At 39.7% G+C, this 24,807-nt stretch overlaps 1 protein-coding gene across 3 annotated transcripts; it reads right to left on the reverse strand.

Annotated features, from left to right (window-relative positions):
- Window positions 1–125: 125 nt before the first annotated feature.
- Window positions 126–24,468, reverse strand: LOC109063936. Of its 3 annotated transcripts, none has more exons than XM_042765796.1 (15): window positions 24,275–24,465; window positions 19,925–19,956; window positions 17,868–17,900; window positions 16,057–16,125; window positions 15,653–15,688; window positions 15,515–15,558; window positions 11,561–11,613; window positions 9,330–9,544; window positions 8,871–9,124; window positions 3,975–4,118; window positions 3,711–3,846; window positions 3,134–3,181; window positions 2,716–2,796; window positions 2,357–2,644; window positions 126–671 (listed from the first exon to the last, which is right to left on the reverse strand). In XM_042765796.1, exons 1-15 carry the CDS (start codon window positions 24,406–24,408, stop codon window positions 643–645), a joined length of 1,596 nt encoding a protein of 531 aa, XP_042621730.1. In that variant the 5' UTR covers window positions 24,409–24,465; the 3' UTR covers window positions 126–642. The 3 variants fall into 3 exon arrangements, with proteins under 3 accessions (XP_042621730.1, XP_042621728.1, XP_042621727.1); XM_042765794.1 differs by lacking the exon at window positions 126–671 and adding an exon at window positions 1,325–1,611 and having other exon boundaries at window positions 8,871–9,121; window positions 24,275–24,468; XM_042765793.1 differs by lacking the exon at window positions 126–671 and adding an exon at window positions 1,325–1,611 and having other exon boundaries at window positions 24,275–24,468.
- Between the last annotated feature and the right edge of the window lie 339 nt (window positions 24,469–24,807).

Here is a 24,807-nt window from a genome sequence, read left to right on the forward strand (position 1 = left end):
TGTTATTATAATAGCAAGTACACGTAACGTGTAACAAGGACACCTTAAAATAAAGTACAGTATAAAGAGAGGAGCAGGGTTAAGCTCCTGAAGGCTTGAATATCAGAAGCACTCTTTGTGTTTTCATTCATTTTCATGATTTATTGATTTAAAGAAAGGACTCCCCTGAGACAGCACATCATACGAGAGGTGCAGATTTACCCAACAAACGCTTCAGAGACAGAGAAACTCAGTCACAGTAACGGTGATGATCACACTGCAGGAATATTTACTATAACTACAGTCCATAACCATCAGAGAACGATGGCACCTGAGATCAAGATCAGCCTGTTCCTCAAAACACATGCACATGATCACGGCTCATAATGCAGTTCTACCTACAGTCCTTACAAAGACTTTCAAATATGTACAGTATCTAAAAAAATATACAAACACAAGCACAAAATAAAGAGATGCACACAAAGTGTACCGATGTACTTAGTGTGTCTAGTGTTTTCAGAGCTCAGCTGGTTTCCAGAAATGTTTCCTGAAAGCAGCAGCTTCCAGACCGGCCGGCTCTTCCAGCACGTCTTCATCGCTCTCTAACTGTGCTTCAGATGACTTCTGACGAACGCTCAGCTTTGACGTCCACACAGCTAAGGTTCATGTGGCGGAATTATTTCGTAGCATCTCTGGAAAAAAGACGAGACGCATTCACATTAAAACATTTGTGTATGAAAAAACACATATAAAGCTGAATCTGAAAGCTGAAGCCCTGTACTGATGAGGAGGGAACCAGTGAAGAAACAAATCACAAGCTTTTCAAGCTACACATCGTCAGCATTACTACAGACAGCAGAAACAGGAACTGGCATTACTACATGAGCGCTTCATATTAAACCTAGAAGGGGAAGTGATGTGTCCCGCTCCAACTTCATGTTTCAATCCACAAGGACCTTACAAACAGTTCATGCCACACAGAGGAGCATAAATGAGTTTCACTCCAGACCAATCCTCCAGCACATGAAGACCGCTCTGGACAACTTCTAAACTGTTTAAACTTGAGAATGAGCCATTTAATATGCTTTAATTTAGCAACAACAACAACAACAACAAAAAACAATCTTAACACTAGAAAAGGTCAGGATCAAAATTCACATATGATTTCAATGAAATGTTAGAGTTGGTTTTTCCAGAGGGGATTTTGGATTTCTCTTTTTATCATTCCATAAATTAGAAAATACTGTCAACAGACAGAAAACAAACCTTTTCACCATGATATATGAACAACCCCCTCAGAAGAATGAATAAAACGTTTGAAAGAAGACGTGTTACGTAACCAAAACTGACCAGTGCACGAAAAAATAAAGAATCAGTGTTTTAGACTGAAGTGTCTTGCATTAAACAGGAATCACAGGCATCACCTGATTTAACGTCACATGTTTGAAGAAGTGATTCATAGCCAACACTACTTTCTTCCTAAAGGACGTCTGCATCCCTGTTCCGTGTTTTTGTTGTTGTTTTTTTTCATCTGCTTTAGATGCACGTCTCATTGTTTTTCAGCATCTCGCTCCGTGAGCCCCGTCACCAGCAGGTCAGGTAAAGAGGAGTACTGGTTTCTGATGTGAGATGCTGATTTCATGGCAACACATGCATAACAACTGCTGAAATTTGATTTATATTTATTTTACACAATATTTACAAAATAGGCGTAATCTGAAAATGAACAAATGTAAAAAAAAAAAATATATATATATATATATATATATATATATATATATATATATATATATATAAATACATTTATTTATTTGGCAGCTTCTTGATTCTGTCAAAATAAAAGTCCCGCTTCCAACACATTGGCCAAACAATACATTGTATGGGTCAAAATTATCCATTTTTCTTTTATGGCAAAAATCATTAGGATATTAAGTAAAGATCATGTTCCATGAAGATACTTTGTAAAATTCCTATCGTAAATATATCAAAACTTAATTTTTGATTAGTAATATGCATTGCTAAGAACTTCATTTGAACAACTTTAAAGATGATTTTCTCAATATTTAGATTTTTCTGCACCCTCAGATTCCAGATTTTCAAATAGTTGTATCTCAGACAAATATTGTCCTCCTAACAAACCACACATCAATGGAGAGATTATTTATTCAGCTTTCAGATGATGTATAAATCCCAATTTTGAAAAATGGACACTTAAGACTAGTTTTGTGGTCCAGGGTCACAAATACTTATCAGCTGATGCCAATCATTTAAAAAAAAAATTCCTGATATCGGCCGATATATCGGTCAACCACTAAGAGAAGACAGACGTCAGACGCCTGAGCTCACACACTGAATCACAGCAGATCCCGTCACTCACCGTCCAGCGCAGCAATGACCTCATTGGGCACGTCATCGTTGTCTTTCAAACATTTGTGGAGATCCTGAATTCCCGCTCTTCCCTTGGGCTGTCGCCGTCTCCAGCGCTCCAGCATGTTGAACTTCAGCATGGTCACGCTCTCCTCGGTGGCCTCCATCTCCTCCAGGTCCTGCTTGCTGAGCCCCAGACAGCTGATGGCCACCACCTTCCACTCCCTCCCCATGCGTTTGGCCACCTGCATCAGCTGCTGGTCCGTCAGGTCCGGAGCCGCGGCCGTCGCGTTACAGTCTGAGGACACGCCAGCACTCCAGTCAACAGATAATCAGGATAAATACTGTACTGAGGCGTCGTTAACTCACCGGCCTCGTCAATGCCGCGCGCTTTCTTACTGTGCTTGTGACAGAGCTCTTCCTCTGATGTGCTGCTCTTTCTCTTTCTGCCTGTAGACGGACAGACCACAGAGTATGCATCGCTCCTCAACAATCTGAGAGTGTGATGAATACAGTGCTCAGGGGATGATGTATTGTTTATAAGTTCACATCACTCCGGTTTTACCGTTGGCTTTTGGATTACTGCAGAAAATAAGCTCTGCGACCAACAGAAGTTTTTAATTTTGTTTGTTTTAATGTTTTGCTCACAAACAAACACAACTGATGTATTTTGTGACATAGCATAAAACATGAAAATATCTTGAGTTTATTTACCTTATTTCAGGCATTTAACCAAAAAATCCATCCCTGCAGCACTGTACTAACAGAGATGCACTACATACAGTACCTTTGGATGGTTTTTGGGGGGTTTCATCAAGATGATGTACGCAGTCTCCTGTAAAAGATGTATAATTACATTTGTTGGTCATTCTCAGGAAGCTGTTGTCATGACTTACTGTTACAACTGAACAAGATACAGAACACATTATTAGACATACTGGTCACACTTCAGTTTCAGGTCCAGTTCTCACTATTAACCAACCGTTAACTGTGACCTTCACCTCAGTAAACCCCTGAAGTGCTGTTTAGTAAGAGTTAGTAAGGTAGTTGTTACGTTGAGGTGTGGGGTTTAGGATTAAGGGATCATGCAGACATTAATATGTGCTTTATAAGTACTAGTTGTGTATTAATTGTAAACTTACTGTCAAGGGGTTGAAATAATGTAAAGCTTTGACAGAGTTTGGCCTTTAAAAAGCATATTTGTTGAGTAGTAATCTGAAGGGGATGTTTGCTCCTGTCTTTGGCAGTTACAGGCCCGTTACTTCAGGCATGATTCATAAATGTTTAGCAGCAACATTTCAAATAAAACAACATTTCTGTCTCGTGGAAAGGAGCGTCTGGTGTTTGTACTGACTGAGCCGTACCCTCTCTGATGGTAGCGGTCCATACGGTGTGACCCGAGTCAGCATCAGTCAAGGACAGCTTGAAGGGAGGACTCTCCTCAAAGAAGACCTCGAAGTAGCCCTTCACCTCCACGATGACAGGAGAGAAGAGCATGTCCTGCACACACACACACACACACACACACACACACACACACACACACACACACACACACACACACACACACACACACACGTGACACACTGCCAGCTGAGCGAGTGAGCTGTGATCTGCGTCTGCAGTACCTCCGGTGTGATGTGACCCATGGGCTCGCTGATGAGACGGTACCTCCTGTTCTCCTCCAGCATGCAGGTGGGAGGCTTGTCTACTTGTATGTACCTCTTGTTGTTCTTACAGGTGTTCGCCCGCCGAACGGCCCTCCTGATGTCCTGCAAAACACGGCATCAGCTGTAATGCTGAAGAACCTCTCGCAGAGTCTTGTTAAGTATTGTCACGCTAAACTACTTTAACAAACTAAGAGTTACAGGATCAGTCCGATTTGGACAAAACCAAACAAATCCAGCCTAGTTTAGGCAGAACTGTGATGCTTTCAGTCACTTCTCTAACAGCGTTATTGAACTAAACCGAATCAGCATTGAATTGATCTGAATATCGACACTACTGTTTTCTGTAGAGCTGTTTTTCAGCTGAAATTGAATGTCAAAATTTATTAATTTTGCAACATTAATACTGTTATTTTCCTGTTTGTTTCTGTGCAGCTGCTTTGAAACGATCCAAATTGTGCTATAGAAGTAAATGTGACTTGACTTTAGGGTTTGGCCACGAGTTTGCAATTGGTCAAGTGTGCACATAAAAGTGCAGTGCAGCGCTTTTCATTGAAAGTAAAAATTTTATTAAAAAACAAAAACAAAAAAACAAGCAAATTAAACATCCATGTAAGTACAATTAAAAAGCTGAAGACCAAAAGATGTGGAATGATAGAATTCTAAATGTTTTATTTTCCGTTCATTTTGGAAGTTTGTTCGTGAGAATTTTCTAGTCTCTTAACTAGTTGCTTATTAGCATGCGTATTACTAGAATATAAAATTACTGAAATAATTAAGTGACTAATTAAATGATGATTGTGCGTTACACTCTAAAAAATGCAGGGTTAAAAAGGGACCAACCCAGCAGTTGTGTTATTTTGACCCAGCAGTTGTGTTATTTTGACCCAGCGGTTGGGTTATTTTGAGCAGCGGTATAAAGTCCTGGGGTCAGAAAATAAAAGTCCTGCCATGTGTTTAATCCACTCATGAACTCAGCAGCTGATTTCACCAGAGGAGGAACCAAGTCATTCCTTCCAAGTCACGAACGAGTCTTGAGTCAAATCCCAAGTACTCAAAGAGTTACAGTTAATGAGATAATTAAGTGACTAATTAAATGATGATTGTGCATTAGTAATAAACACCTGCTGTTATTGAGAAATACAGAGGATCAGATGTTGATGTTTTATTGGTTAAAATGATGTCACCATCATGGAGATCAGTGTTTGCTTTAGTTGGGGTCTTGACCCTTGATGTCTTGTATTAGATCTCTCTCTGTAGCACTGCATGCGGTGTTGTACGGTGAGAAGATATTAGCTGTTTGTATATGATAAGATAATCCCTGTGTGCTCCCCTGATTGTGTAAATGACTTTTTTTTATATATATATGTATGCTTAGGTTTTGGATTAACAACCCTGTGAAACTACAACATGCAAGCAAGTGTAGCTCTAATAGATATAGCAAATGAATTTTAAATCTATGTAATGCATATAAAGACTTGAAGTCCTGTATTACTTAAAGACATCAAGAATCTGCATATGAATCTTAACAATGGTGATAATCAACAAATGTTTCATGCTGCAGTGCATGCTGGGTAACACCATAGTAAAAACTCCCATCATGCACTGCAGCATGAATAATTATTGTTACCACTGTTGAGGATCGTATAATAAGTGTTCATGTCTAAAAGCCTGAGCCAATCGAGATCTTTCTTTTCCACCCAATATTGAAGCGTGGTGGCTTTTATTTAATAAAACTTTTTTTTTGCAGTTCAGTAAAAGCTGAATGTCAGTTAATAAACCAAAGAGATACCACATCAGCATGTTCACTCATCATGAGTTATAAGCAGAAATCGTAAGTGAATCTGCTACTTCAAGCTTTTGAGTCAGCAATGCACAAATGTTTGCTCTGAAAAACAATATCGCAGTCACTTAGAAACAAATTACTTAGAATTATTAAAAGGGTCAAGAGACTAAATGAAGCAAACCTTGACCACAATTACGGTGGCACCGTGTGTGTGTTTTCAGTTGATTCCATCCAAGGCTGTGGCTAAAGTCAGATGTAGTTCCTGTGTTTCTCTTTTCTATTGTGATGTTGATTGTTAACAGCAGCTCTTCATCACTAATGCACAATCATCATTTAATTAATCACTTAATTATCTCATTAACTTTAACTCTTTGAGTACTTGGGATTTGACACGAGACTCGTTTGTGACTTGAAAGGAATGACTTGGTTCCTCCTCTGCTGAAATCAGCTGCTGAGTTCATGAGTGGATTAAACACATGGCGGGTCAAAATAGCCAACCGCTGGGTCAAAATAACAAAAAACCCAACCCAAAATAACACACCGCCGGGTCAAAATAACCCAACCGCCGGGTCAAAATAACACAACCGCCGGCTTAAAATAACACACCGCCGGGTCAAAATAACCCAACCGCCGGGTCAAAATAACACACCGCCGGGTCAAAATAACCCAACCGCCGGGTCAAAATAGCACAACCGCCGGGTCAAAATAACACACCGCCGGGTCAAAATAACCCAACCGCCGGGTCAAAATAACACAACCACCGCTGGGTCAAAATAACCCAACCGCCGGGTCAAAATAGCCCAACCGCTGGGTCAAAATAACACAACCGCCGGGTCAAAATAACACAACCGCCGGGTCAAAATAACACACCGCCGGGTCAAAATAACACAACCGCTGGGTCAAAATAACACAACCGCCGGGTCAAAATAACACAACCGCTGGGTTAAAATAACAAACCGCCGGGTCAAAATAACCCAACCGCCGGGTCAAAATAACCCAACCGCCGGGTCAAAATAACCCAAACCGCCGGGTCAAAATAACCCAAACCGCCGGGTCAAAATAGCCCAACCGCCGGGTCAAAATAACCCAACCGCCGGGTCAAAATAACCCAACCGCTGGGTCAAAATAACACAACCGCCGGGTCAAAATAGCCCAACCGCTGGGTCAAAATAACACAACCGCCGGGTCAAAATAGCCCAACCGCTGGGTCAAAATAACACAACCGCTGGGTCAAAATAACACAACCGCCGGGTCAAAATAACACACCGCCGGGTCAAAATAGCCCAACCGCTGGGTCAAAATAACACACCGCTGGGTCAAAATAACACAACCGCCGGGTCAAAATAGCCCAACCGCTGGGTCAAAATAACACACCGCTGGGTTAAAATAACAAACCGCCGGGTCAAAATAACACACCGCTGGGTCAAAATAACACACCGCCGGGTCAAAATAGCCCAACCGCCGGGTCAAAATAACCAACCCGCGGGGTCAAAACAACCCCAACCGCCGGGTCAAAATAACCCAACCGCCGGGTCAAAATAACCCAACCGCCGGGTCAAAATAGCCCAACCGCCGGGTCAAAATAGCCCACCGCCGGGTCAAAATAACACACCGCTGGGTCAAAATAACCCAACCGCCGGGTCAAAATAACACAACCGCTGGGTCAAAATAACACACCGCCGGGTCAAAATAACACACCGCTGGGTCAAAATAACCCAACCGCCGGGTCAAAATAACACAACCGCTGGGTTGGTCCCTTTTTAACCCTGCGCTGGGTTATATTTAACCAAGCATTTTTTAGAGTGTAGTAATTACACATTCTACATCCCTAATCCTACCCAATACCTAAACTTAACAACTGCCTCACTAACTATTGATAAGCAGCACATTAGGAATTCACTGAGGGAAAAGTCATAGTTAATAGTGAATAAGTGTTCCCTATGTGTTTTTTTATGATGTTTTTACACAGCTGGTGTTTACTGTTTTCAAATCAGCAATTATTAATAGACACTTATCCATCCTATTGGGAATTTAGAAATATGGTTTTATGGTAGTAATACTACACATCCTTTGTGACACAGGCCTCTAAATCAGAAAGACCAAAGTTTAAGTAAAGCAACTTTTCACAATGTTTTTCTGGTGCTTTTTTGTGTTGTATTTTTTGTTATTTTGAGCTTGACAGACCCCAGTCCCCTTTGCTTATATGCACAGGAGATGCCAGGACATTCTTAGAAGAAAGCAAGTCATATTCATTTGGAAGGACATGAGCGTAAGTGTACTGTGAATTATGACAATTTAGATTTTTGGCCTTTAGAAGATGTGAATTACGCCGCTCTGAAACCGCTGTGTGGGTGTACAGACCACAGGAAGTCATTTCACATGTGAATTTAATGAGTAAAACCACAGCAGAAGGCAAAGGCAAGCCCCTGTCAAAAGACAAACTTTTTCAAGCACAAGAAAGCAGTCCACTGAAATACTTTCAGAGGCTCTCTAGACATATGGCCATCAACTGCCAAGAGTTGTTGACTGTGCTACCACCAGCCCTTTTTATCAGCTGTTTGGACTCTCATTCTGACGGCACCCATTCACTGCAGAGCATCCATTGCTGAGACACTGATGCAATGCTACATTTCTACAAACCTGATGAAGAAACAAACTCATCCTGATCTTACAGCCTAGTGGAAAAATATCAGATAATGTGGAAAGTGAAAGCATGATGGTAATATCCTCCAGGGATTTAAAGCTTCTGTTCGTAGCTACAGGCATTTAGTAGATGATGGCACACACAATCAAACTTCCCACCCTCGAACGAGCACAGCAATAATAACCAGAGTGGCAGACTTGCAGAACTGAAACCGGTGTGATGTCACCGCTTGGCAGCACTAGTCCCTGAAGATGGCAAGCTCTAGCTTAACTCTGAAATCAAGTCTAAATATAGCAGATTACTAAAATGTCACATAAGCAGTGTTACCGAGAATACAACCAGTCAGCCCTGCTGTGTAAAACCATCACATTTCTGTGAAAGCAGTAGGCTTTTTGTTGCTGATAAACCGTTTGACGTGTTTCCTCACCTTGATGTCAGAGCAGTTGTTTCCAGCCAGGTAAACTCTGAAGGAGAAGGAGTTCTCATGGCCCACCTCCTTGAACACCTGCACCACCCCATGATGCTCTGCAGATTTAGACGTCTGAACAATCGGACCCACGGGAGAAAGAGACGACACGTTCCACCTGACGTGACTGCCGGAGTGATCCGCCGAGGGCTCGATCAGACCACGGCTGTTCTTCACATGCAGCACGCTGAACTTCACTTCGTTGTCTTTATCTGCTGAGAGCCAAGGGAAGACACGGAAGAAGATGACAGCGAAAGAGCGAGTAGAAAGAAGAGAAAGAAGTGAGAATGCTCAACATTTTGTTGCAATTCCCAAAAAATCTAAAAAGTTTCCCAATCATGTCAAACCCCTCAAACGAGCACTTATTCTTTTGGAGAAACCCAAAACCTTAATGTGAAGACCTTTATGATATCTCTGTACCTGCTAGACACAGTGAGTGTGGGAACTGGACGGATTTGAGAATAGACGGATCGCAGTCCACATCGAAAATGGGACCAAATTTCCAAGATCCGGTCAAGTACGTGCTAAACTTGCTCCAGGAAAGAACGCAGTAGGTGATCTTGACACGCTGAGAGACCTCGAACACCAGCACAGTGTCTGAACACTCATACACACCCTCCGCATCCAGCTGCAGCCTGCCGAGAAGAAGCACACCGTCAAACAGCTGAGCGCTGAGAGAGTAAAACTCTGAGCACTGGAGACACTTTCCTTTGATCATAATTCAGTTCAGTCAGAGGGTATCTGCTATTATTTAACTCATAAGCTGTAATGATTACTAAACATTTCAATACTGGCATCCACACACACACACACACAGTGGGTTTAGAAAAGATCACCACCTTTAAAATAATCACATTTTGTTGCGTTGCAGCATGAAATGAAGACGGACACAGTTTTTGCCAAGAGAAAGATATAATACCAACATGTCAGAAAAAAATGAAAAATAAAAACCAGAATCACTAAGTTGGAAAAAGGATCGCCCCTCCTAAAAATGACGTGTAAACTCAATCAGGTGCAGCTGATCACCTTCTCAGTGCCACACAAAGCCATCTGACTTTCACCTGTGATCAGCTGTTCATTTTGATCAGCTCAGCATGAAAAGAGCCTTCCTGGAGCGTTTCAGTCCTTGGTAGTGAAGCAAACAATCAATTATGGTTGGCAAGACACTGTCAAAAGATCTCTGGGATATATTTGTGGACAGACACAAGTCATGAGATGGATACAAAACATTTCAAAGGCTTTATCAATGTCTAGAAGCACAGTGAAGTCTATTATTAAGAAGTGGAAGGTATATGGTACAACACTGTCTCCCTGGATCAGGACGTTACTCCAAACTGATGGAAGAGCCGGAGGAAACTGGTCAGAGAGACGACCGAGAGCTGCAGGAGTTTATGACCAAGAGCGGTCATTGTGTGCATGTGACAACAATATCACAAATCCTCCACAAATGTGGCTTGTATTGAAAAAAGCCGCTCCTCAAGAAAGGCCAAGTGCAGACATACTGAGCTTTGCCAAATCACACAAATTTAACTGAACCTGAGCAATTCTGCATAGAAGAGCGGGCAAGTTATTGGAGAAAAATCCCAAAAGACTAAAGGCTGTAATTAAAGAAAAGGTGCTTCAGCAAAATACTGACACAAACAGGTGATCCTTTTTCCAACTCACTGATTCTGTTTCTTATTTTTTTTTCTGACATGTTGGTGTTATATCTCTTACTTGGATGTTATAAGTTGCTCTGAGTAAACACAGCTGGATAAAACAAAGACTGTGTCTGTCTTCATTTCAGGCTGCACAGCAACAAAATGTGATTATTTTAAAGGTGGTGATCTTTTCTAAACTCACTGTATATATTTAAATATAAGTTTTTAAATATATGTTTTTGGAGGAAATTAATACTTTCATTCAGGGAGGAAGCATTATATAGATCAAAAGTGTCAGAAAAGATATTTATCATGTTAGAAAATCTTTCTATTTGAAATAAATGCTGTTCTTCTGAACTTTCTATTCATCTGTGAATCCTGGAAAATAAAATGTATGACAGTTTCCACAAAAATATTGTGCAGCACAACTGTTTTTAACATTGATAATAATCAGAAATGTTTCTTGAGCAGTAAATCATCATATTAGAATGATTTCTGAAGATCATGTGACACTGAAGACTGGAGTAATGATGCTGAAAATACAGCTGCGCATCACAGAAATTATATTTTAACAGATATTCACACAGAAAACAGCTGTTTTACAATGTAATTATATTTCACAATATTAGTGTTTTTGATCAGATAAATGCAGCCTTTAGTGAGCAGAAGACACTTCTTTCACAAACATTAAAAAAACTGACCTCTAACTTTTCGACAGTAGTTTTTCAAAGGTTTACCAATTAATATGTGGCATTTTGATCTTTGGCTTTCTTGACATATTATTCATTGGGGAATAATGCCATGCAACAGAAATGACACATTTGACAATTCTCACATTACACCTTGGAGTTTTATAAACCTGGCAGTGCAGAGAAGGAATTTAGACTAGTCAAGTTTAGACTGCAGCACTTGTCATTTAGAAAAAGAGAGTCATAAAGCGAGTGAGTCACAGATGACTGATCACACTACTGTGCTGAGGACATAAGTACAGTACAGAGAACAAGAACCTACTGAAGACGATCCTGAGACATTTTCCTGGGGGTGACAAGCTCATATTTGGGATTCTGTGAGGGAAAAAACAGTTTCTGTCAGCATCATATTCATCATCAGCAGTATGGTGGTAGTACCGCTGGCTTTTCTGTTTTGTAAAATAGCTAGTTTTAAATGCTTCATCTACAATAATATTGTATATACCAGTGGTTCTCAAACTGTGGTTTAGCCCTTGATGTCTGTGAGCTTGACGAAGGCAATAAAGAATTGTTTTTTGACGCAGAAACATTGGATTCAGTGTTCATTAGTCCATCATGAAACCAGACACAGCAGTTCAAACACTTCAAAACAGACAAGAGAGGTTTTAATAGATTAAACTGCTTCAGATATAAACATGTATTATAAATATACATTTATTTGCATTCATTTACAATATTTAGATGCTTCTCTCATCAAGCTATTTCACAGTTCTGGAAATTATGACATGAATCTGAATCTGGTGTGTGTTGTGCTTGTGTATGACTGGGTGATAAAATGTATTGCTCAGAGGTTGCTTTTCCTCAGCTCAGGAGACTTAAAAATAAAAGTTGATGCAAATGAGATAGATGGTGTGAAAAACATCTGTCAGGGTTCTGTCACCTCTCTCTGATTTAATTTTAGGCAAGGCAAGTTTATTTATATAGCACATTTCATACACAACGGTAATTCAAAGTGCTTTACATAAAATAATCATAAAAAAAATCACAACAATAAAACAGGGAACTTAAAACTTTTAAAATTATTTAAAAATGTATTTAAAATTAATTTAAAACAGTTAAAAATAGAAAATGATTATACATAAAATACAGCGCAATCAGTTCGGATGTCGCACAGTGCTCATTCAATAAATGCACAGCTAAACAGATGAGTTTTGAGTCTAGATTTAAAAGTGACTAATGATTTAGCACATCTGATCTCTTCTGGAAGCTGATTCCAACTGAGGGCGGCATAGTAACTAAAGGCAGACTCCCCTTGTTTTGTGTGAACCCTTGGTATTTCTAACTGACTCGATCCTAATGATCTGAGTGGTCTGTTAGGTTTATATTCAGTGAACATATCTGCAATATATTTTGGTCCTAGGTCATTGAGTGATTTATAAACGTGTAAAAGTACTTTAAAATCAATCCTAAATGTAACTGGAAGCCAGTGTAAGGACCTGAGGACTGGTGTGATATGCTCAGATTTTCTAGTTCTAGTCAGAATCCTGGCAGCAGTGTTCTGGATGAGCTGCAGCTGTCTAATGGTCTTCTTGTGAAGGCCGGTGAGGAGAGCCATTACAATAGTCCACCCTGCTGGTGATAAAGGCATGAACAAGTTTCTCTAAGTCTTGACTGGAAACAAAACATCTAATTCTTGCAATGTTTTTTTAGATGGTAGTATGCTGATTTAGTTACTGCTTTGACATGACTACTGAAACTAAGGTCTGTCTCCAGAATCACACCAAGATTCCTGACTTGATTTTTAGTTGTTTGTCCCCTAGAGTCAAGGTATGCATTCACCTTGAATACTTCATCTTTGTTTCCAAATGCACTAACTTCAGTTTTTTTCTTGTTTAACTGAAGAAAGTTCTGGCACATCCAACTATTAATTTCATCAATACATTGGCAGAGGGAATCAATGGGGCTGTAGTCATTTGGAGATAAGGCTAGGTAAATCTGTGTATCATCAGCATAGCTGTGATAGGCACTTTGGTTCTTTCTCATTATCTGACTTAATGGGAGCATATACAGGCTAAACAAGAGCGGTGCAAGAATTGAGCCTTGTGGGACTCCGCATGTCATGGACGTCCACTTAGACTTATGCACTCCTATACTCACATAATAGCCTCTCCCTTCTAAGTATGACCTGAACCATTCGAGTACCATCCCAGAAAGCCCGACCCAGTTTTCCAGTCTCTCTAGTAGTATATTATCGACAGTGTCAAAAGACAGCACTGAGATCTAGCATTACCAGCACTGATAATTAGCCAGAGTCAGAATTTAAGCGAATATCATTTATTATCTTAAATATCGCCTTCAAAATGATGTGATGCAGTCGGAAACCAGATTGAAAATTGTCCAGGTATCCATTTGAGTTTAAGTATTTGTTCAGCTGATTAAAAACTACCCTTTTAATAATCTCGCCTGTAAAAGGAAGATTTGATATTGGTCTATAGTTGCTCAATATGGTGTTATCAAGAGAGTATGCTCTTTTTCAGGAGGGGCTTTACAACTGCAGTTTTCAGGGAGTTTGGAAATGAAAAAAAAACAACATATAAATAAAAAACATCAAAAAAGATCTGCATCTAAATAGTTAAGCACACTTTTGAAAAAGGATGTGGGAAGTGTGTCATGATAGCAGGTTGACGATTTAAGGTGCTGTACTATTTCTTCCAAAACTTTGTAATCAATTGCTTCAATAACAGACATGGTAACTTATTTTGAAATTGCGGTCGAATCTGTCTGACCTCTGCATAACTTGAGGATGTGCTAATCGCCTTTCTGATATTAATGATCTTCACAGAAAAGAAGCAAGCAAACTCATTGCATTTGCTGTCGGGGAGCATTTCAAGAGAACATTTTTAGCTTTATGCACAGTCCTGTCTTTGTTTGAGTGTGCTTTTTGAGTGTGTTAGACCAGAAAGAGGACTTCGATGAGCTTCGATGGGCATCCCCCAGCCCACGTCCCTCCACTCATCATATGATGACAAACTACAGCAAACTCCTTGTTCCCTGTCAAGGGGAGTCTAGCATAAAGGAGTTTGTTCACAAGTTTCTGATGATAGAGGAGCGGCTCGACATCAAAAACTTAGCACTTGAAGAATATTTTTAACAATGGCCTTGACGAGCCTGTCAGTGCCTGGGAGATGGGGATGCTAGGGATGCTGGGGATTACTGTCCTTTTGGCAGTTTGTGAGCCTTATGTACCACGGCGGAGGAGAGGGTGGCCTTCCTCCTCTTGGATCTCCCCCTTCCACCCTCAGACTGTCCCAGTTTCTATGATGACTCATTCACAAAAACGAAAGAGTAAGATAACAGCTCCTCCTGAGATGACCAACATCACTGAAGCTTCCCCAGAGGAGGGCCGAATCGCTGCAGAACTTCCACAGGTGCCCCCAGCTCACCTTCGTAAACTTGTTATGTTTGTTTCTATGTGCCCTATCTATTAGTCTTGAGCCTGCCCCACTTGTTACCCGATTATTTGTTCAGTTGCCCCACCTGTCCTCCCTTAATTATCCTCCTCGTTTGCTCACCATTCTCCCTGAGTTCTCTGTCCTGTGTTAGTCTGTCATCAACATTCACTGTGTTCCCGCTTGTCTCCTGCCTTGACGTGTTCTGTCCTGCACAGACGTGTTGTGTATCCAAAGTTTCACCTACAGGTAGTTTTTGTTTTTGCTTTTATTTTATTTGTAAACATTAATATAAGCCTATTGTTCTGCCTCCTCCCTACCCCAAAATCATTTTATGGTCTAGATGACTTAAGCAAAAGTCTTCCTTTGTTCCCGTGAGTTTTTTCCCCTCTGGGTAAGTGAATGTGTGCTTGTTCTGATCAAAGGTGACGTTTGATTGAAAAGTTTGAGAACCACAGGTTTATATTATGATATGCAGGTATACAGATACACTACCAGTCAAAAGTTAACACATACTTCACTGACTTTATGTATCTCATGATCTTAAAAACATTTTAAACTAAAGGCTTATGACTGCATCCTTGAAATTAGCTTTATAAACAAATATTATATAAGTTTATTGACACAACAAAAAGTGCTCATCACACATGGTCCTCCTTCACTAGTGTCTTAAAGCATCCCATGATGCACCTGATGAAGGTATTTAATGAATGTCTGTTCAAAGAAGAAGCTCAGATAGCAGTGGTGTTAACTACACTATATGTTTTGTAAAATGCCATGAAGCTAAGAAGGTTATGTGTTGATGCTATCAGTGTTCAGAGACTGACCTTCAGAGCTTTACACTTCTCACAGCTGGCCTGACGCTGCTCGTCTGAGGCATTATGGGAGAGAAACACAGATTTATACATCAGCTCGTGATCTAAACACATATGAAACAAGCTGAGAACAGAGAAGAGTATCATTACCACTGTGATTTTCTGCTCTGGGTCTCGAGTCCGAGTCTGGAAAAGCATAGAATCATAATATCATTATGGTTTATCCTTCACTCAAGATCAAATAGACTGACCGCTGAAAGATTTACATTTAAATTTCATCTTAAAATAAAATCCTACAGTCTCTTGTTGTCCGTTACTGTGATTTTTACTGTATCTTAGGCTTTCAGTGCAATTCATCTTCTGTCTAAAACACAGAAGCACTCTGGTTTTGTTCAGACATACGACAAAAACATACCAAGTATAACTGCAAGATACATTACTGTTCAGATGTATTACTAATATTTTAGTAGATTTTAAGGAGATGCAAGTGTAAAAAGCATCAGTGTGCTTTCTAGTTCACCAGAAAAGATTATATACAGTGATCAAACGTCAACCTGAATCTCTTTCCTCTTCCTCTTCCTGGGCTTCCTCTTCCTCCGAGCTCTCCTCAGTTGATGAATTATCTGAACAAACACATGCACAATAATATATCAGATCATGCATTTTTCTTTGAGGGAGAAATGCTAGAGAACTTTTACTCTTTTAGCGTTTAAGTTTAACCAGTTTTCGTAATGTAAAGAGTGTGTTAATTAATGAAAATGTAATAAATCAGGAAACTAGATGAGGTCAGAAAGCATGTGTATGAGTTGACATTCTCTTGATTTGTGTTTATTGGTGAAAGTGCAATAATTCTGATGAAATTTCTCAAATGACAACAATCATGACCAGTAACTGCGTGACTAAAATATGAGTTTATATTGACTAAAACCAGGAATGGGAATTTTAGTCAACTACAAAAAAACAAACAAACAAAAAAAACGGTAGGTTGACCAAATATAAAAAACATTTAACACAGGACTAAATAAATAAACATATTTGTTCATAATGTATTTACAATATTCTCTCAGAAACTGAGGGAATTACCAATATTTGGTATTAATATTGCATAACAAGAAATGTATAAGCAATTTTTTGTAGACGGGTCATTTTTGACCAGGAACACCACAAGTGTAACAAAGTCGGGGGAAAATCCCCAAAAAAGTACAAAAATGATCAATAACAAAACAAAAGCAATCAATGTGGTTTAGTCCAATAAGATAACATTACCTCTCTGGGTCAAAATGTTGATTATAACGTTTAATAAATAAGTAAATGTACTAGCAGTATGACGTAATTTGTCTCTTGGAAATGAATAGTTAGCAGTACAGCACTGAGTTTGAGGTGGGATGCAGGTGCAAATGCACTTTTATTAATAATGGTGACGTCTGCAAAAAGTGTAAAAACCCAATTTGATACAGAAAACTTTTCACAATTCTGACGACTCTACAGCCCTGGATTCTACATCATATTTTCTCTTATTAATCTTTACCATTGTTCTTCCAAACTATCACACATGGATCACGGTAAACACATGCATGTCTTGTCGCTGCCGTGATAGAAAGTGTCTACATGTGTGTAAAGTTCCTCCTGATCCTGTCTGGTGGAGGTTACTGCCTCCAAACACTCGAGCTGCTAATAAATCCAGGGGTTCACATCATTATTCGACCTGCACAGTCAGTGTTTTTAAGGTATGGTTTGTGTTAGTTTTTCCTTGTTTTGGGACAAAAGTCGAAGGGAGGAAAAGATTCACATACTTGTTCCTGCAGCTGCACTGATTCTGATAGTTTAGTGTGTTTCTGTATGAGACAAGGAAAAATTAAAGCCATTTATCTATGAAATCTGTCATATGCAGGGAATGATACCCTCATCTGGATGGAATATTTAGTCTGTTAATTCTTCATACGCTACTCATCAATTCCTGCCTTATTCAAATCAAACAGCACATTTAGTCATTTAGGAGATGTTTTAATCCAAAGCGACTTACAAATGAAGACAATGGAAGCAATCAAAATCAACAAAAGGGCATTAATATAGTGCTGTGACGAGTCTGAGTTAGTCTAATGCAGCACATGCAGCAAGGTTTTATTATTGAGTTGAGCCGGTCGTTCCACCAGGAGGGAACGGTTAAGGTGAAAGTCTGTGAAAGTGATTTTGTGCCTCTTTGGGATGAACAATCAAGCTAAACAAACAAGCAACACACAATCTCATAAAACAAGCTTCTAGAGGCACATCAGTCTGAAGCAGTGAATTCAGGTAAAGGAGTGCAGAGCCAGTGCTGGTCTTGTAGACAAACATCAATGCTTGACTTTTAAATGAATTCACGTACCTGCACTGCTGTGAGAAGCTTCAGCAGGATGATCTGTTCAGACAGAAAACAAGAGTTAAGAAGGGTTCAGAGACTAATAACCTCATCCTCTAAAGCTCACCTTAAACAAAAACGAATGACAGCTTCATTAGTGATTCATTCAGAAGAGAGTGTTTAAACAAAAAAACTGAAAATAATCACATTATTTTAGGTGCTCCTGTCCTTTTTGTGGCCACTTGAGGTCACTGTTTCTGTGTTTTAGTTGTTCTGCGACTCTTATTATTGAGCTTCCTGTTTCCTGTTGTGATGATAGCAGTGTGTGTGTGTGTGTGTGAGTCTGTCTGCGTTTGTTTTTGTTTTTTTTTTTTTTTGTGTGTTTCGTGCTGTTGGCGGTGAGCTCTACTCCTCCTCCTGACTCTCATGTTACTGTTTTGACTTGTTAATAGAGTTGCTCTTGATTTGTTTTTGCATCTCTCCGTGTGTCACATTATACAATGTCTAAATATAGCTTTAGTGCACTAATTTGGCTCATCTGTATTTTATCATCTTTTATAGATTGTTGAATGATATAAGCTGCATGGTGAGTAAAGATAATTCAGGGTTTTGATGTTTGTAAAGTAATGTAATTCCAACAATTAAAAACACATGTCAGACATTAAAGCCAGGTTCAGGGCTGAATGTGATGAGGTGTTACACACTGAACTCAGTCTGCTGCAGGTACACACAGCTTCACATGTCCTGCACTGATTCATTCAGACGCTCCGGAAACCCCATCGGTCACCTCAGAGAAACAGTCACTTCACCAGGACGTCATTCAGCTGGTTATTAGAAAGTCTGACATAGATGTGAGGGCACTGCTGACACATTGTGGTTTAAACAGGTTCATTTCTCTCTCGGTCTACTCGGACTATTTTGACCGACACACAGCACTTATGTCAACTAAATACCCCAACAGTGGTGAACCGAGCTGAAATCGTTGCCTCTAAGGCTTCGTTTGAGGACTGTATGAACACATGCAGCATTTCCATCAGCAGTTTTGACGTCATCATTGTGTTAAGAGTGATGCAGACGACAACAGGACATCTGATTAGAGCAGCCAGAGCGTCCAGACTGAGACAGATCTGTTTTTTACCCAACGCTCTTTGCCCTAAACCTTGCTTCTGTGTATGATGAGCTATAATAAACTAAAATTACAACCACAGAATTTTTTTTTTTTAAAAATCCCACGTACTACTTAAACTGAAAGCATGAAAATATATAAAATATATCAAAAATGAGAATGAACAATAATAGTATGCCAATGAAATAAAGCTGCTCCATATGTAATGGAGTGTAACATATGCACATAAAGAGCTTAGTAAGGTTTTGCTGACCTCTGCTGGACACTGTACATGTGTAGACATCATGACAGAGGCTGATTACAGTCTAAAGCAAAGCTTCTCAACCCTCCTATGACTGGAAATCATGTCATTTTCACTGTTCAAGTTTAATTAGCTTTATCATATTTCATATGCACGTTTAAGGCACTAAAACAAACCTGTTTCATACACAATCTGCTCCATGTCTTCTGAGTTTTTATGCAGTAAAAGCTCTTTTAGTGTAATCAGCTTCAGCTGCTGCTTCTGGTGTCAGATCTTGAGTGATTTTGATCAAGTAAAGGTCAGAATAACTGCAGTAATATCTCCAGATGAACTCTTACTGGACTGAAGCAGCTCAGCTTTACTTGATTCTCCATCAATCATGTTTTAGAGTCTCAAATCTGATCATCAGGATCTTTTGAGGAGCGTTTGTTTCCAGAAGCTTTACTTTCACTGTTCCTCAGCGGAGGAATGATCTTCACAAGCCTCCAGAACATCTCACATCTTCTGAGGAGCCTTTATTTCTTCATCTCTCAATCAGCATTGGATTGCATTGCATTACTTGTTTTGAAATTACATATTTTTGATCAGTTTGGGCCTCAGAATAAAATTTGAGCTTATTTATATTTTGCCTAAAGGTTTGATAGACTCTTCCATTTTTTTCTGGCTACTATGTCACATGTCAGGCTTTACAGGGTTAATATAATCAGACTGACTCACCCTTCAGGTCTGATGGTGAAACCTCTCCAATCCTGAAAAGAGCAAATAAACTGTGTGTAAATATCAAACAGTTCACAAACATACATCTTGACATGAATTTGCATTATTGATTTTCAATGAACACTGTACATGTTTTCTCAAAACGTCTAATAGCATGTATAGAGTGTGCAGAGTGTGATGGGTTAATGTGTTTGAGGATCCAGGATCACGCGCTCACCACGAAACCACTCCTGTTTAGTCAACACAGCTCCACACAACATCAGCAGCATCCTTTATTATAATGTGTATGGCAGGAGAAATGGTATATGTATCCATTTACAGGTTTATACATGTATAATACAAAAATAAAAGCTAAATAATTCAGAGCAGGTAGCTGCTTGTTTCATTGAGCCGCTGAGCACAGATCACATCTCTCAGACTTTCACACTGACAGAAGTGCACTGTTGTGTACATTCCCATAATTCATTATTAGTACAGCTCACCAATATTACATTAAGAGAAGGCCACAACTGTAACTTTCCCTTGGTCTCGAAGTCATTTCTAAAATATCTTTCTTTTTGTTGTCATACTGGAAGCTCATTGTGAATTATAACAATAGGGCCCTAGCTTTTTTTTTTTTACTTTTAATGTTACAATGTTGGGGTTTTGTACCTTTATTCTAAATAAAAGTTTATGTTTAACTATGTTTAACTGTATTAAAATTTCCATTCTACAAACCTGCACACACACTTCCAAGAATTAGACCAGTAGGTGTGTGATAGTCTTCTGATCCAACAGTAACAGAATCTGGACTGAACACATTCACTGCTGAATCAGGTGAGAGATCTGTGCTGGCTTCAAATACTGCGAGGTCCATCCATCACCACTGCACCCTCAGTCATGACTCTGTGCTGAAGCTTGTTTCAGAAGTCACAGCTGTTGTCAGGGAAAATATTGTCTGCCTGTCATTGTCTGCCTGTCACGTGCCACACAATGAGAGGAAACGGAGCAGTGCCAGCATCTCATATTACTCTCTAAAGCAGACACACAGAGCCTGTCCTAGTGCTGGGGGTGTCACGGTTCAGATTGCTCATGCTTCGGTGTCTGCTATGTGCAGGGACTATGCTCAAATAAAAATAAAGAAAGTAACAACAAATACTCAAACTAAATGCAACAGCACAAATTAATACAATAAAGCAAAGATACAAATAAGGTGTTTAACAGTAATTTTCAGGCCCAGAAATTGGAAAGTAAACAAATAAAAATAAATAACGGTATAAATTAAAGAGCAATCCTTGTTGAAGTCGCAAAAGGTATTCAGTCAAGAGCAGCGAGTGATTTCCTCATCTTCTGTTGTTTGACATTAAAAAATTAAAAGAAGGAAAGACTGCTGTTCCTCACAGATCCAGTCCACTGATACTGACACACATCTCCCTCGACTGTTTACCTTCACTCTAGACATGACCGACCACGTATGCAGGGATACTCACAAAGTGAGTTAGTTGTGTTAGTTTGTCAGTTCAGAACGTATGGTGGGTGGTGTATTGTGGTGTTTCGGTTTGATTTGAATATCATCACTCCCCACCTAGTGCACATTCAGTTTCACAGTCACATGTCATTTGCAGCTTCATGAGAAGTGTGTCATCAGCACTGAGGCGGGGCTTCATCTGTTTGCATGTCAAAGCTGAAAACACTCTGACCTCAGGCTAGAGGAACAAACCACACACAAAACACGGCACGCTACAGCAGAGCAGCTCCTGCGGTGCTTAAAGAGCAGCAGAAAATATTCAAGGAAAAGTGTGTTAGAAAAGCACACAGAGTTCCTGAGAATCATCCGGCAGCGACCCCAAATTAACTACCATAGTACCATGTTGTAGAAACTACACTCTTAAAAATAAAGGTGCTTCATAAGGTTCTTCACAGCGGTGCCATAGAAGAAAGAACCATTCAGTCAAAGGTTTTTTAAAGAACCTCTTTCTTACCTTTTTATAATCTGAAGAACTTTCTTTCGCCACAGAGAAGCTTTTGTGAAACAGAAAGGTTCTTTAGACGTTAAAGGTTCTTCTAAAGGTTCAGCTTTATTTTAAGAGTGTAGCTCGTCCTGACTGTTTCCTGAACACGATCGCGTCTCTGCCATTTGATCCACATTTCCTCATCTCACATCGCACAAAAACACATTCAGTGTTCCTCACAATTAATAAAAACTCAGAATATGGAGCAAACCTACAACAATTAGCCCTAAATATGGTAAATAACACAGATATGCATTTAATCACATTTTATTAACCAGTGTCAGTGCTGCTGACTTTTGATGATCCGACTCAACCATACCAACAAGCAAAAATTATTTTAGATAAACATTTGTTTCATTTTTTTTTTTTTTTTTTTTTTGCTGAAGAGAGAAAAATGAGCCCAGCCTAATGAGAAAAAGTAGCGCACAAGTAACGTAACATTACTTTACAGAAAAAGTAACTACTGTAAGTAACACAATAACGGAGTAACACAATATTGTGATGTATTACTTTTAAAAGTAACTTTCCTCAACACTGGTTGCAATGCAGTTTGTGAATGTGTGTTTGAACTATGGTTTTTAGTAAACACTGAATCGTTGAACTTTGTTGGCAATGAAGGAACTTGCAAACATAGTCAGCTAGCAATGGTTTTGGGAAACGCACCTCAGGATGCTCGACTCCTCATCCGATCCGAATGCTGATTAGTCAACTCTTCCTCTATTCTAAGCGTCCTCACTCTATCCAGTACATACTGAAAAAAAGATGGCTCATGTGACCAAGCAGAGCCCCTTCTGCTAGAACAGCAATCCAAATCTGTTTAAGACAGGATGGGCAGGTGAACTCCCCATCCCTTTCATTCACCACAGAACATCCTCATCCATGCAACTGTATCTGTGTGTGTCTCACAAAATAAGAGAGGAGGGTCTCTGTGAAATCTGACCAGGAGGAAACCCCAAAAACATGACGGCTGTGTCTCAGTGAACTAACCCTCAGTTTCAGAACCGTGGGATTTCAGATGTGTTCCTGTTATCATCCACAGGTTTACACATGAGTGTAACAAGCCACAAAGTAAATGTTTGAACCACAATCTTCCTCATCTCTCAGATATAAACTGAAGGTTGAGCGAGGATCGACTCTGAAGTGCATCATCATTCTGCACACGGGAAGTGCAGTCTTTCTCATGAGACCCTTGATAGTGTTGTGCAATAAAGGTATGGTGCAGTTATTTAGTCTATTTATTTGTTGAGTATCTGTCAGGTGCTCTGGTGCATGATGAATCAATAAGAAACAGGTTGACGTATGGTGCATTCAAGTCCTCCTGGGAAGTTTGTATTTATGAGTTCGTAAGCTGTGATTACAACATCCATGTGTTCAAATAGCTTTGGGCAGAGCAAGATCACAATGTACCTTTTCTGCATAAATTCAACATATTTTTAAACTCTACATCTACAAAATGATGAATAAAAATGCGCATTGGATGCGTTTAGTCTTTTTATGTTTTTATTTGATATATGAAGGTATTGTAAATTGAATCGTTATTTTATTGTGATTGTACAATAATATTGAACCGTGCAAATTAGTTTTACTTTAAAAATGAAAATTATGTTTTCATTCATTTTAACAAATTTACCATCAATACAGAGCTGCATGCATTGCGTTGAGCGTGTTTTCTTACTGGTTTTCCACTGGTAATTAGATTTTTTTGAAGAATACGGGTAATCAAACTTTCAGTGTATGTATGGGAATCCAGAAACTCTGTGGTTACCAACTTTCTTACAAATATCTTCCTTTGAGTTCAGCTGGAGTTTTATTTTTTATTTTTATTTTTTTTTGTATGAATGCTCATTTTTGGGTGAACTATCCCTTTAAATCTAACATACTCATATTAAACGCCACAAATGTTTCCCTTTCTTTTGTGATCCCTTGTTAAAAACACCTGTATTCGCTTGCTTACAAACGCCTGCCATCCTACTGACCAACGTCATATTAAGTTTTTAATATTTATAAGCGGAGCCTTTTCCATAGTACTGCTGACACGCACGCATCCAGCTTCCTAAGAAGCACAATTTGACTAGAACATCACGAACTTTCAGCCTGTTATTAGAAATACATGAACCAGGAGAAAGCAGCTAATGGAGACGCGTGAGGCTGGTGTAACTGATGCGCTCCTGCAGTGCAGTGCATCGGTCGTTTCGGAGTGTTTATCGGAGAAATAACCTTCATAACCGTGCCTAAGCGTTACTCCTCCGTTATTACCACGCGACCCGCGGCTCTGCGCGCACTCTTTGTTTGTGTGGAGCGCGTGGAGCGGAGGATGGTGATGGTGTCGCGGCTCGTGCAGCAGGTCATCAACACTCACCCGTTGCTCAGCTCCGCAGTTTCTCCATAAAGCGCCATGTGTGCGACCATTATTCGCGCGCCGCGCGCCGATGCTCCGCGAGCTGATATGTGCAGATAAGAGACGATAAACCCAGTCAAACCGGAGCCATTCATGAAACACACACACACACACACACACACACACACACACTGGTGTTTCCGCGACTGGAGCAGCAGGAAGTGGCGGCAACTGAAGCTTGTTTACTGCAAATGTCCATTACAACAGAAGCCACTGCAATACTAAAACAAAACTATTCTTGAATAATCTACAAATGAAACAATAACAAAATATTCGCATTATATGTGAGAATATTCGCGTTATTGTGCAGGAGTCCTGGAGGTCAGTGGTTATACAACAGGGCAGAGGTAGAAAACTTTTTGCTTCTGCATCTGTAACTTTTGCACTTGTGTCTCAAACTTTGCTATTATTACCCCACAGTTCTCCGCAACAGATTAACATAGTTTAGAAGACACATTATACTTAAAATAGTAATTAGTGTCAAGTTTCAGTGC

Source organism: Cyprinus carpio, chromosome A11 (genome assembly GCF_018340385.1).
Source record: "Cyprinus carpio isolate SPL01 chromosome A11, ASM1834038v1, whole genome shotgun sequence".
Classification (NCBI taxonomy): Eukaryota; Metazoa; Chordata; class Actinopteri; order Cypriniformes; family Cyprinidae; genus Cyprinus; species Cyprinus carpio.